This window comes from Strongyloides ratti (assembly GCF_001040885.1).
Source record: "Strongyloides ratti genome assembly S_ratti_ED321, chromosome : 2".
In the NCBI taxonomy this organism is placed as follows: domain Eukaryota; kingdom Metazoa; phylum Nematoda; class Chromadorea; order Rhabditida; family Strongyloididae; genus Strongyloides; species Strongyloides ratti.
This window is the reverse complement of record NC_037308.1, coordinates 15,351,203-15,365,833: the sequence shown is the minus strand read 5'-3', so window position 1 is coordinate 15,365,833 and position 14,631 is coordinate 15,351,203. Positions and strand designations below refer to the sequence as shown.

The following is a 14,631-nucleotide window of genomic DNA, read 5'->3' as shown; positions in this document are numbered from 1 at the left end:
ATTTTTTTAAATAAATAAATAGAATAAAATAAATAGGTTATCATAATTTTTAAATAATATGTTAAATCAAATACATTGTTGGTTATTATTTCCCATGATTAATGGAACATAAGATTTCACTTTTTCAACACAATAACATGAGTTACATGTTATTGGACAAATAATATCAACAAGAGCTGAAAGTCTTGAATCACAAGAGTTTTGTAATTTTAGTGTTGTTGTAATTTTTGTATCGAGTTTAGATATAAGTTGAGTGAATGCTTCAGATCCATTTATAACATTTACTTTCTTTCTAATAGTATTAATAATTTCATTTATTTGTTTTTCTGAACCAGCTGATGAACATAGTGGTTTAAGATCTTTACAAATTGGAATTTTATCAACACATTTTTCTTCCTCAATATTATTACTATCACCACCTTCATCATTTCTAACCATATTTTTCATTTCAATAAAAGCATCAGTTGTTAATGTTGGTGAGGCATGAGCTCTAGGTCCACGTCCTCCTTTTCCATAATATTCAAGAAGATCAAGATTATATGTCTTTTTTCTAAGCCATTTAGCCATTTCTGAATCAGTTAAAGTTCTCATACTTAATGTTCCTTTACTATCATATGCACATTTTTTAAGAATATTCTTATTAATTTCATCACGAATAATTTTGTTAAGTGGAACTATTTTTTCAAAATAAATACAAGCATATTCTTCAACTTTTGGTGAAGAGATGTCTTCATCAATAATTTCCCAAGAACATCGTTTCATAACATTTCCTTCTCTCCATGATTCACCAAACTTAATAACATCTTGATTTTTTTCACGTGAAAGGCATCCTTTATGAGATCCAAAACCAATATATGAATCTGAACGATAATCACAAACAAAAGGTGTATCATTTTCATAAAAAACTTCACCAATTCTTTTAAATTCTTCACTAATCCAACATCCTTGTTTTTTGATAAAACCATTAATACAAGTATATGAAGCAATACCATTAGTAGAATTAAAATATTCTCCAGCAGCATATGAAACACCATTAAATGTACAATCAACATAATGTTTACCAACATTAACTAATTTACATTCATCTATATGTCTTCGACATTGAGTCCATTGTTCTCCTATCCTAGTATAACCAGCAATACCAACATGAATATTATCTTTTCCAACACAACCAGTACATTTAGCCTCTACAATACCATTTTCTCGTTTACAACTAATTATTTCACCTATTTGTAAATCATTTTTATAAACTTTATTTAAATCATGAGCATATTTAACACGGAAATTGCCTTCTATAACATGCTCACCATCAATTAAACATGAAGTCCATTTAAAAATAACTTTTTTTGCTGATTGTTCATCACCATGACATTCAATTGTAGTACGATTATTATTAACTTCTTTAGTAAACCAATCACCAATTTTTACAGGATTTCCATCATGATCAATACAATTTAAAACTTTCAAAACAACATCATCTCCCTCAATAGAACATGAATATTTAAAATGATCATTTGTATAAGTTTCATCAGGAAGAATTGTTGGTCCAGAAAGAATATTATCAGGTGAACATCCAACAGCTTTACCAACAATAGAATCATCACCACTACCCTCAACATTTGTACATTCATATTTTATATGATTTTTAACCCATGTTTCTCCAATATTACAATCAACCAATGCTTCAGAAACAGGAACAGGATCTTCAGAAAATGAAAATTCAACAGCTTTTGTTTTTGAAAAAATAAAAAATATTAAAATAATATTTTTAGTTAAATAATTAAAAAGTTTCATATTTTTTAATAATTTAGAAATAAAATATATATATTTAAAGTTTCTAAAAAGAATATGATGATTAAGAAAGAAGATAGAGGAATATTTATATGAAATCTTAATAATAGCCCGATCCTTAAATGAACCACTTATATTTATTATAAATAAAAAAAAAATTTAGTCTATTAAAAGATAAAGAAATATTGAAATAAATCTAATATATTACAATAGTCTATTAAAATCATGATATTTTTTTTAATATCTTCATATAATAAGGTGATTGTACAGTGAATCTTATGGCAAATAAAGGGAGACAGTTGAAAATAAAAATAATTATTCAAGTGTTCGAAAATATATCTTTTTTTTACAGATCATACTTATTAAAGGTAATAATAAAAGGACAAAGACAGACAAGTTTTTATTTATGATAAAAAAAAAAATAAATATAATATTATTAGTTTATAATAAAATATGTTTCTGGTGAAGTATATATATATTTATTTATTAAGTATGTGTGAAAAATCTATTTATAAATATAATTTACAATATCTTAATATTCGTGATTAGTACAAAAATAATACATAATATTAATTCTTGTTTAAAAAAAAAATTTTTTTTTATTGTAAAAACATTATAGTAAATGATATATTTAAATTTAAAAATACATATATATATTATTTAATTATTAAACTATTCATAAAATATTTATTTAATTTTTAAAAAACTTTTTTATTTAAATTTTATATAAATAAGAATTATTTAAAAAGATTTATATGTGTAAAAGTAGTAGTAGTAATATTAGTAGTAAATATTTGTCTATGGTTCAATAAAAATACTGATAAATGAGGTGATGATATATTTTAAATTATTTTAATGTTGTTAATTTAGGTATATAGAATAATAAAGATATTAATTTAATATATAGCAATAAGGTCATGTTTTATTTTAAAATTTTATAATTAAATAGTATCTAAAATTATGAGGTTAAAAATTTCTTTTATATGTTATTTCTTAGTACTAAATTTTAATGTCTATTTAAAAACAATTTAATTAATGTCTATATATCTATTTATATATATTATCCTTATATCATAATAACTCCTAAATAATTAGTTAAATAATTTATCTTTTAATAATTGAAATTTCTTTAATTATCTTATAATAATGTTATGAATATTTAAAAGTTAATTATTAAGGCATTGAAGAATTAGATAAATATAAAAATATTCTCTTTTTGACATTGACATTTCTTTTGATAAAACTTTAATTAAGATTTTAAAACCCAATTTAAAAATAAGGAAAAATTTATAAATTCATTTTTAAATAAATCATATAAAATATGAATCAATATAATATTTAATTATTAATGTTTTAATAAGCTAATATTTTTTTTTATCTCAAATAAAATATAGCATAAAATTAATAACATTTACTTTTAAATAAAGATAATTAAGATGAATTTTATAAAAACAAAATAAACAAATTACTTAGACTTTTCTAAAAATAAAAGTATAAAGTCACTTAAATTTTAAATTTTTTTTAACATCATATTTTGATAGAAAAAAAAGTTGAAAACTTTTGAAAAATTATATCAATTTATAAGTTTTAAGGCAAATATTTTTTAATAACTTATGATTTAACAAATATAATTAAATTTAAAAACTTTTAAATACATATAATTTTTCTTTTAAGTATAGTAATTATAATAACAATATATTGTTTTTAATATTGTATTAACGAAAAAAAAATTTATAGTAAAATAAGTCAATTTATTGGATAATTGAAATATTATATTTAAATTATACTTTTTTTTATGATGAAATACAATTGCTTTGAATACTATTATGAATGTAAACGGAAAATAATTAGTATTTTTTCATGTATGATAATTGAAATAATTACATGATAAATTTTTTATTCCTCTAACACAATTTTTATAAAATTTATTTCTATTTAAAAGTTTGTAATTATTTCTACTTTAAATTTACTTATTGTAAAAATAATTTCTACTTTGCTTACAATATTGCGTTATGAAAATTTTTTTTTTTTTTGAAATTTTAAAATAATACCAGACTCCTTTGATAGTTAATGAAAAAAAAAAGAATTTCTAAGATAACCATGACCATATCAAAAACAACATATAGAAAGTAATGGTTAATCAAAGGTAGGAGCAAAAGTAAGGAATATTTTTGAAAAAATGTAACTTCTATAATAAAATTGAAAATATTTAAAATTAAACCAACTATTCTTTATAAGATATTTGCGAAAAATTGATTGCATTTATTCTCATATTCATAGGACTTCTTGAATCTAATATATAATGGAACATATGTCATAGAAAAGTTTAAAGTATTAAACTCATAAACCAACAAAATAGCGTTTTAGAAACATAAAACTAGATGCACTAGAATTATTTAAAATTTTTAAAAATAGTCCTGTTGAAAATGTTTAAAAAAATTTAACTGTTCTTGAAATTTGACAATTGATATTTTTGTGTGTCTTATATATTGCTAGTATTTTTTAAATCGCATTAACTGTTGAAGATATTAAAATGGTTTAACCGTAGACCTTATATGAAAACTGAATAGTAGTTGGCTCTAGAAATTCGTTCGTTTATATTTTAACTTTGAAGCAAAATATAGCAATAGGCGGAAATTTTTTCTAAATATTCATTGTTCTTAACTTTTCATATCTTGGCTGAATTTTTATCAGATTACTATGAAAATAGTTTCATTGGATTCCTCATAAAAAATTAGCTTAGAAAAAATTGTTCCTAAACAAATATCTCTAAAATTTACCAAGATTCATAGTTGGTCCAAGTATTTCAAACTTGACCTTCAGCAAAAGTACTAAAAAAATAACTTTTTTTGGAATTCCAAAATGAAACTATACTCATCTGATAGCCCTTAAAAAATGATAAATTTTAAATATAATCAAGGGTATATCAAAAGCAAAACTTGAGGAGTTATGATGAGTCAAAGTTAGAGGCGAAAGCGGGGAATATTTTTTGAAAAAATCCGACTTCCGTGATATAATTAAAAATATTAAAATTAAATAAACTATTCTAGATCAGATTTTTGCGGGAAGTCGATTAAACCTAGTCTCGTCCTCGTATCTCTTCTTGATCTCAAGATATGATGAAAAATGTATCTTGAAAAAGTTTTAAGTATGAAACTTATAACTCAAGTAAATGAGCTCCTAGAAACATGAAACCAGATGCGCTAAGCTTCTTAAGATATTTGAGCTATAGTCTACGTTGAAAATATTTTCTAAATTCTAATCGTTCTTGAGATACATTGTCTGGTATTTTTGCGCGCTTAATCTATTGTCATCATTTTTTATATCTCGATAACTGTTAGAGATATAAAAATATTTTGAACGTAGACCCTAAATGAAAATTGAATAGTAGTTGATTCAAAAAATTTGTTTGTAAATACCTGTATTTTGAAGCGAGATACAGCAAAAGGCGGAAATTTTTTCTAAATATTCATTGTTCTTGACTTTTCAAAATTTCACCTGAAACTTGTCAGATTACCATGAGACTAGTTTCATTCAATTTCCTTTTACAGGTTGGTCTAAAAAAAACTATTTTTATAAAAATAACTTCATCACTTTTTAAAATTCATAATTGGTCTAAATATCTCAAACTTGACTTTCAGCATGAGTACTAAAAAAATAACTTTTTTTGGAATTTCAAAATGAAACTATACTCATCTGATAGCCCTTGAAAAATGATAAATTTTAAATATAATCAAGGGTATATTAAAAGTAAAACTTGAGGAGTTATGATGAGTCAAAGTTAGAGGCGAAAGCGGAGAATATTTTTTGAAAAAATCCGACTTTTTTGATGTAATTGAAAATATAATATTTAAAAAAACTACTATAGATCAGATTTTTGTGAGAAATTGATTAAATTTAGTCTTATTTTTGTAAAACTTCTTAAACTTGAGATATGATAAAAAATTTATCGTGAAAACAGTTTTGATAACATAACTTTTAGCTCAAGTGTATAATTTTTAAATAATGAAACTATATGTGCTAGGTTTTTTAAAAGTTTTAACCTTTTTTGAGATATAATATTTGACATTTTTGTGTTTATTACACATTGTTTTAAATTTTTATATCTCAAAATTTCATTATACATAAAAATAATTAAAATATAAACATCTTATTAAACTTTATTTATAGCTTTAGAATAAAGAATTAATATATTCACTAATAATAATTTTTTGAAAATATAATAAATCTTTTTAATATTTTTTGACATTTCAATTATGTGCCGTCCTTAACATGTTTTTACATTGTACTTCATCATCATAAATAATTTATTATTTAAAATTTAGGATAAAAATAATTCTAAACGTCTAACAAAAGTGTAAATTAAAAAAATGTTCTTCCTTTTATCAATAATTTTATAAGAATTAATTAAATTTAGAAGTTTTTTTTTTAATTTGATTAAGTATCATGAATGTCATTATGCATAAAATAAATTATAAGCTTTTTTTTCATATTTAAAAGTAAAGAATATAAAATATTATCTGTATATTTTTTTAATAAATTTTTTATCAATGTAAATTTTTATTATATGTTTAACATATGGAAAGTATTGTTATTACAATGTTATTAACATTTGTGAATATCAATCATAATCTATTAAAATTACTTAAATTTTTGTATTCTTAATATATAATTTTAGTATAGTAATAAAAAAAAATATATATTCAAAACAAAAGTTGTAATGAATTAAAATAATACTAGCTGTGATGTTAATTAATTAATAATATAGTTCAATAATTATTAAAATAATTTTGTACTAAAAATAAAAATAATTTATTTTTTAATATCATAAAAGTTATTTAAATTTGACTTTTATGATATATGTTTAAACAAAAGAAAATATAATATATTTTTTAATTTACAAAAATTAACTATATTCTTCAACTTATTTTTTTAAATATCAAATAAAATTTAGACTAACTTCTTTAATCTTTAACCAACAAATAAAAATGCTTATTTTTTTTTCACAGATAAATGATTATTTTTTTTATAATAACTACTTAAAGTTTCTCACAAATTTGTTAATTTAAATATTATTTTATAGAATAAATTTTAATAGGTTAAAAATTATAATGTTTTTATTTTTCTATTGAATGTTTAAATTTTATTTTTGATATTTATATAAATTTTAGAAATGATTTATCAAAATATAATATTTATTATTATAACAATTTTTGAAATACCATCTATTTTATTAACTATATTTATAACAGTAATGTTATTGGTTAATAAAAAAAAATTCAATTTTACTCACTCATTTTACTCAATATTGTTTTGGATGAATATTACCGATATTGTATCATATATAGTATTTACTTTACATCATCGGTTTCCAAACTATGGAGTACTACTATCATTGTATCAAATACTATGTGTTTACAGAGTTGATGTACGTTTCTTAGAATTTATGAGAAACTTTACAATGATTGCAAAATTAATATTAACTTTTGTTTTAAATTTAAATATTTTAACTTCAATTTTGTTTCCATTAAAACAAAAACATTTTTGGAAAAAATATTTCATTTATATATTAATATTAGTATTTTTATTATCATTTATTTTAACATGGCCATTATTAATTGATCAAATGAGTTACATACAACAAAATTCTCAAGATATTCGTCTTGGTTTTAGAGCAAAATGGTTTTCTAATAATGCTGAATGGTATAATTCATTTCTTGTTATGTCATCATTATCATTAATTTTTTTAATACTAACAAGTGTAATAAATTTTTTTATTCTATATTTTTTAATAAGAATAAAAAAAAAGTCTAAAAAATTTCGATCAAACGGAAGTTCTCCTAAATTTATTGAAAAACACAATTATGAAAAGGAAAAGAATTTCTTCATAATGGCTTTAGTCAGTTTTTTAGGTCAATTGATTCTAATTATTGAAAATGTATGTTTAAAAAAATATTTTATAATATTAAATAAATTTTTTATAGTATATTTCTGGACTATTTAATGTAATGAAAAGTTATGATAACTTTTATATTATGATTATTATATTTCCAATTGTTAATGACATTACAATTTTTCCAATAACATGGATTTTACTATATACCAGCAAATCATTAAGACATTCACTTTATTCTTTAATTTTTTGTAATTTTAGTAAAAAAAAATTAAAAAGAAATAATTGTATTGCTGCAATAGGTAAAAAAAATAAATTTGAATCATAAAAATGCATGCTCAAATTTTTTTATTCTTAATTTATTTATTTTTAAAAGCAAACATTTATTTAATAGTTGTATATAATAATTTTTGTGTGAATATTTTTATTACTAATAAAACTTTGATATATATTTTTCAGAAAATTGTGATATAAATATTATGTAAATTTTTATACTTTAATTAAGTTTTATTGTTTTTATAAATCTATTTATAAAGTATAATTTTTTAATTTATGTTTAATAAAACCGATTTTAAAATGTTTATTTGTTTAGTTCATTAATTACTTTTATAAAAAAATGTATCATTAATTAATATCATAAATATAATAAAATATAGAAAAAAAAAACTATAAATATACAATTAAAAACATGTAGAATTTGTTTTATTTTTCTTTCATATAAAAATTGTAATATAATATAATATAATTATTTATTTTATTTATTAAATGTTAAATAATTAAAAGCAAATTTGAGAAATAAAAATTTTAAAACATTACACAATTGTAATTACACAACCATTTTTTAACTTTTTATTTTCAAAAATGAGTAACTTTTTTAATATTTAAATACACAATTATGGTACAAAGTTACATTTTTACATCATAAAACTGTATCACATTATACAATCATTTTTCTTAAAAAAAATTCACTTAATAAAAAAACTTTTTCATAAATTTATTGCAAATATAATATATTAATAAATGAAATAAATGCTAAAAAATTTAGTTCATTTTTTAAAATATTAAATAATTGAATTTAAACATTACAAAATTGTAAAAAAATTTTTTTTTTTTAAAATTGCATGTTGGGATTTCACAAAAGAATTTACAATCTTTTTAAAAAAAATAATTTTAATAAAATTTTGAAAAAAGTTTATAAATATAAAAATTATAAAAAAAAAGTATTTATTTACAAATAGTCTAAATAAACATTCTAAAAAATTGAAAAAAGTAAATTTAAAATTTTTAAAATTAAAGCATTAAAACTTTTTCAATTAGAATTATATATACCGTATACAGCTGTTTAAAAAAATAACATAAAAAATTTTAAAATATAACAATAATAAGATATTGATAAGAAAAATAATTTTTTAAAAAAAAATTTAATTCTTGAAACTTTTTCACTGACAGAAAAATTTTAAAAAGGTAACTGATAAAAGAAAAAATATAATATTTTTTTTAAAAAAAAAGTTATGAACAAGCGGATTTTGATAAGAAATAAAGTGAATGATAAAGTATATGAAACTTAAAATATAAAAACGATTTCATTTTTCAAAGATAGTTATAAAAATTAAAATTTTTAAACATTATTCATACGTGGAATAATAAAAAAATATAATTTTTTTTTTAAATTTAAATAAAATTTTAATTTTATTTACTGAATACAAGATTATGCTTTATTATTTAATTTTTGAACTGATATGTCATTTCTGTAAATAAGAAACTAAAAAAGAGACCATTGACAGTTTGTTGGAACATGACATTTATCTGAAAAAGAAGATTTAGAAAATTGACAAAAGTAATGTAAAGTGAATTTAATTGTATTTGCGAATGAGTTGATGAAATTTGCTTTAAGAACTAAAAACTAAGTTTAGTAATTGATTTTTGTATAAATGTAGCTATATAAATGTAATAAAATATAATTATAAATAAAAAAAATATACAATTTTGTTATTACTACTTTTTTATAATATTTAATTTTTTTGTTGTTATATGATAACATTATTTGATATTATGAGCGATTATATTTTTTTTACTAACTTTTAAAGTAGTCAAGTGACTCATTTTCATTGGTTCTTTAAAAATATTTTTATAAAAAAAAGACAATTCTATAGATTTTTAAATATTTTCTTTTTTAATATAGAAAACTTTATTTTAATCTTTGAAGAAGAAATTTTACATTAATATTGTAACTACATAATGTATTAGTCATAAAATTTAGTTTATACTTATAATTATATATTAAAAAAAATTGTATTATGAATAGTATTTATATTTTTATCTAAAAAAAAAACCAAAAAGAAAAATTTATAATTCTTAAAAAATAAATCACGAATTGTAAATAATGTTTCAATACAAAGAAAATAAAATTTCATCTTGTAAAAGTAAATATTTTAATATTAATGTAGTATAAATATGATTTTAACACCTGTTAATAATTTATCACTATATATTAAACTTCCTTAACAAAATAATATTAAATTTCAAAGAATATAACCCGCAAATAAATGTTGTCTTATTTGATCAAATTTATAATTTATGTATGACTTATCCATAATCTATAGACAATAATATTTAATAAAAACAAATCATTCATATTTAAAACCATTTGTTTAAGGTATATATACTTATGAATATCAAATAATAATTCGTTTAATCATAATATAATTTTTTCATATCAAGTTATATCAATATTTATAAAATTATTATTTTTTGGTTTGTTATTTTTATTAATATATTATGGAAATAATATATATTTTAATTTTTGTATTATTTAATATTAATATAGTTTATTCTATTCTTGGTGCCATTTGTAAAACTACAAAAGATTGTGGTTTTGGTAATTTTTGTAGTGAAAGAAAATGTAGAAAAGCTAATTGTGCCACAAATCAAGAATGTCAAGAAGGAGAGTTATGCTTTTTTGGTAGAGTTGATACACAATATAAAAAAGCATGTTTTCCTTTTGATATTGAATCAACAATTTCAATTAATTCATTACAATTATGTCCTGGTGGTGGTACACCAATAAAAACTAGTGAAAATATTTATGAAACATGTGATTATGTTAATAGTTGTTCTAGTAATGGAATTTGTAATCCTAATTATGGTATTTGTTGCTCAAAAATTAGAACTTGTCCAATTCCTTCAAAACCATTAATTAATTCTCAAAATAAAAAACCATTAATTTGTCAATTACGTGGTCTTCCTCCTGTAAATTGTCCTATTGGTTCTGTATGTAATAATGTTACAGGTTTTTGTTGTTCAAATGAAAATCCACAATCTCCAAATATTATTATTAACATAAAAGAAGTTCCATATTCATTAGTTGGTGAAACTTGTACAAAAGAAAAAGGTTGTGGTTCAGGTGCTTCATGTGAATGTACAAGGGGAACAAATTGTAAATGTAAATGTATTAAAGATATGGGATATTCTGTTGATAATACTGGTAAATACTGTAAAAGAACTAGAAGACGTCTCCAGGAACGTTGTACAACAGACATTGAATGTAGTTCTGCTTTTTCATTATGTGTTATGAATAAATGTAACTGTAAACCAGGATTTGAAAAAGATTCTGATGGTGGTTGTATACCAAAAACTTATTCCTGTTTAAATGATGCCAAACCATTAACAGATAATAATAATAAAATAAAATCATGTACTACATATTCAACACGTTCAACATATTATACAGGTTTTTATCCAGAAAATACAAAAATAGATAATAATGAATTATTAAATGTTATTGAAAGAAATAATATACCTATGTATAGTGAACAAATAATAAATAATGGACCAATAAATCTTACAAAATTTGAATTTGATGATAATGAAGAATTAAAAAATATAGTAGTTCGTGATGATATTCCTACTGAAGATTGTCCTGATACACATTATTGTATTCCTGTATTTGAATTACCAAAAACACCTAATTTATATCAAGGTTTTTGTTGCCCTAAACCATCAAAAAATATTCCTGTATGTCCAGTTGGTTTACCACATCATTCTTCAATTGGTCCAAATTTTGGTTGTAGTAATTGTCCATTTGATCAATATTATTGTCACTCTGATACATTATTTGGTTCTAAAGATATTTGTTGTCCAAAACCTTGTGTATCACCTGAAGATGTTTATGTTGATGGAAATTGTTATCCTATTGCTTTTTATGGAGATAGTTGTTTATTTGATGATCAATGTATGGGAAGAAAAAAACTTAATAAAATTACAACAACTACATCTCTATTTGATATGATAAATACAATGGATTGTATAAAAAATATTTGTACCTGTCCACCAGGTTGGATTCATGAAGATGGTGCATGTACAAAAATAGAATGTAAAGTTGGAATAAAAGGTACACCATTAATTAATAGTGAAGGTAAAATTATGTCTTGTGTTAGAAGTTCAGATTGTAGTCAAGGATCTTTTTGTGATCATAGTATAAATTCATGTTGTAAAGGAAATAATAGATGTCCTTCTGGTTATGCTGAAACAGGAGAATTATGTAAAGATAAACAATGTGCTAATGGTAATATATGTATAACTACAAGAAATAGACGATCAAAAATATGTTGTGTTGAAGAAAATTAATTATTTACAAAATATGTACAATTATAAATTATTTTAAAAAAATAATACAATGTATTAATAAAATATTATTCACTATCAGATTTTATTCTTTCACAATTTGGACATTTTGCACTAACACGTAAGAAACACCGGATATGATATCCATTTGAACAGTAACAGCATTGTACAACACCTTCATTGAAAGGATAAATTACTTCTTTATCATTACACAATTCACAAATATATCCTAATTCTTGACATATATCACAATTTGAAGAAATGTGTTTACGAAAATTAGTTAACACTTTTCCTATATTTTCTACAAGTCTTCCTTTTTTAATTTCATATAAATCTTTTAATGAGTACATATCTGAAGTTTCGAGATAATGTTGATAATTCTGTAATAATTCGACAAATTCACAACAACTAGGATGCCTACAAACAGTAAAATAACGTTTCATTCTTAAAATATCTTCTCTGTACTTTTTCATTGGGTTTAAATGATCATCAATACAAAAAGCTGTTTTATTTTTATCTTCTGCTTTAATTAATGGTTTCCTAAATATATATTGAAGAATTTCTTTACTTGATCTTGAAATACCTCTTTTTCTACTATCTGTATTTAATGCTAATCTAGCTGGAATAGGCATTTCATCATCCCAATGACAACTACCACAAAAATATTTTCCAGAATAATCACATAATTTTGCCATTTCATAACTATCATCTAAATCATCAAGTGAAATCTCTTTACCACAATCATAACATTGAAAATTTTGCTCATATAAACTTGATTCAGGTCTTATATCAAGTATTGCTTTAAAATTTGGACTCCTAAATTTTATCCCAACACATTTTCTATGAACATTATTTGTACAAGAGAAATGGCATTTGAAGCCACATAATTTACAACGATAATAATTTTGTAACCTTCTCCATATCTGAGATCTACAACATTCACAAGTAGGGTTGTCACCAAAATCAGGTCTTCGAACAAACTGGTGATTTTTTATACATATTACTTCTTCAAATTCATCCTTACTTATTGAAGGATCCTAAAAATATTGTAAAACTACATTTCATGAGAATTCAAAAAAAAAATAAACCTTTATTTGAAATAGTTCCCATTTTGTGGCAACTAATAGCGACATGACCTCTTCTCTAAAAGTAATTGAGTCCTTCCGCTTCTCATCAATTAATAATTTATTACAAGTTTTTACAATTGCGTGCATTTCAGCATTTTCCATATTTCTTGAATTTTCATCACTCTTCATACAAACATCGACACCTTCCCTTACCTCTGGCAATAATTTTATCAAATCGGATATTGTTGTCATGTTAATTAATATTATAAAAAAAAACAACAAAAAATTATGTCCAAGAGAATAGTAGCCTTGAAGATATTTTAAAAGAAGTGTAAAAAAAACAAAAAATAAATATTACAATAGGTATAGATAAATTATTGTATAGTAATACAAAAATTAACAATTTAATAAGTTCCTAAAATAGAAATATGATAAAATAAAAAATCTAAAAATAGAATTCATATCTTTCTTATCAAAAAACTACTTTTATTTAGATAAGATATTTTATAATCATTTATCTTTTTTATTACGTAAATTCACCATATGACCCATGTGACGAGAATAATCGCCTCTTTTTACCATTGTTTTATATTTTAAGTAAAAAAAAAAAAGATAAAAATATGTACAAGAATGTGAAGCTGTTTCAAATATTATAAAGTTAATAAAAAATATATCAATTGGCTAGATTAATTTATCCTTGAAATTTATAACACATTTGTAATACGTACAATGTACAATTATATAGCTGACAGCTTCTCTGATGATTATTCATTTTATGAGAATACTTTTTGATTGAATATAAGTCACAACTACGTTTTTGGTAGGTGGGGCCAAATTGGAAAAATGTCTTCTAATTTTTGTCCATGATAATATAATAATAAAAAATGTCAAATTAAAAAAATAGTATTTAAATATTCATAAATAATAAAATATTAAATCACAAAAGCTAAAAAAGATGTTTGTTAAATTAATGTTATTTATTATCAAAATTAAAAATTTTTTAAAACTATGTTACATGCACCAATATTCATCCAAAATTATAAAATTGTTTATATAATTTTTAGAGGAAAAAAAATTCAGTAAAATTTTTAAATTAAGTTTTGATTTGTTAATCTAAGTTAATTAAATATAAAATTTTATTATTTTGAAGTTTTTTTTTGACCTAACTCAATAGATCATTAGATTTAAATCCATTTAATTCTTCTTTTGTAATAATTTATATATTATGGGACAAAATTGGTAAATAAAATTCAACAT

General features: G+C 21.1%; 3 protein-coding genes across 3 annotated transcripts; 1 reads left to right on the top strand and 2 right to left on the bottom strand.

The window, feature by feature from the left end:
• Nucleotides 1-66: 66 nt before the first annotated feature.
• SRAE_2000486900 (Hypothetical protein) lies at nucleotides 67-1,794 on the bottom strand (the record flags this gene model as incomplete). The annotated part of the gene is made up of 1 exon (XM_024643802.1): nucleotides 67-1,794. The coding sequence occupies one exon, from the start codon at nucleotides 1,792-1,794 to the stop codon at nucleotides 67-69; it is 1,728 nt and encodes a 575-aa protein (XP_024509434.1).
• A 5,623-nt stretch (nucleotides 1,795-7,417) lies between these two features.
• SRAE_2000486800 (EB domain and Cysteine-rich repeat and 7TM GPCR, serpentine receptor class v (Srv) family-containing protein) lies at nucleotides 7,418-12,310 on the top strand (the record flags this gene model as incomplete). The annotated part of the gene is made up of 3 exons (XM_024643801.1): nucleotides 7,418-7,729; nucleotides 7,776-7,986; nucleotides 10,512-12,310. The coding sequence occupies 3 exons, from the start codon at nucleotides 7,418-7,420 to the stop codon at nucleotides 12,308-12,310; spliced, it is 2,322 nt and encodes a 773-aa protein (XP_024509433.1).
• Nucleotides 12,311-12,375: 65 nt separating this feature from the next.
• Nucleotides 12,376-13,626, bottom strand: SRAE_2000486700 (Differentially expressed in FDCP 8 homolog; the record flags this gene model as incomplete). Its single annotated transcript, XM_024643800.1, has 2 exons — nucleotides 12,376-13,344; nucleotides 13,396-13,626. The coding sequence occupies 2 exons, from the start codon at nucleotides 13,624-13,626 to the stop codon at nucleotides 12,376-12,378; spliced, it is 1,200 nt and encodes a 399-aa protein (XP_024509432.1).
• Between the last annotated feature and the right edge of the window lie 1,005 nt (nucleotides 13,627-14,631).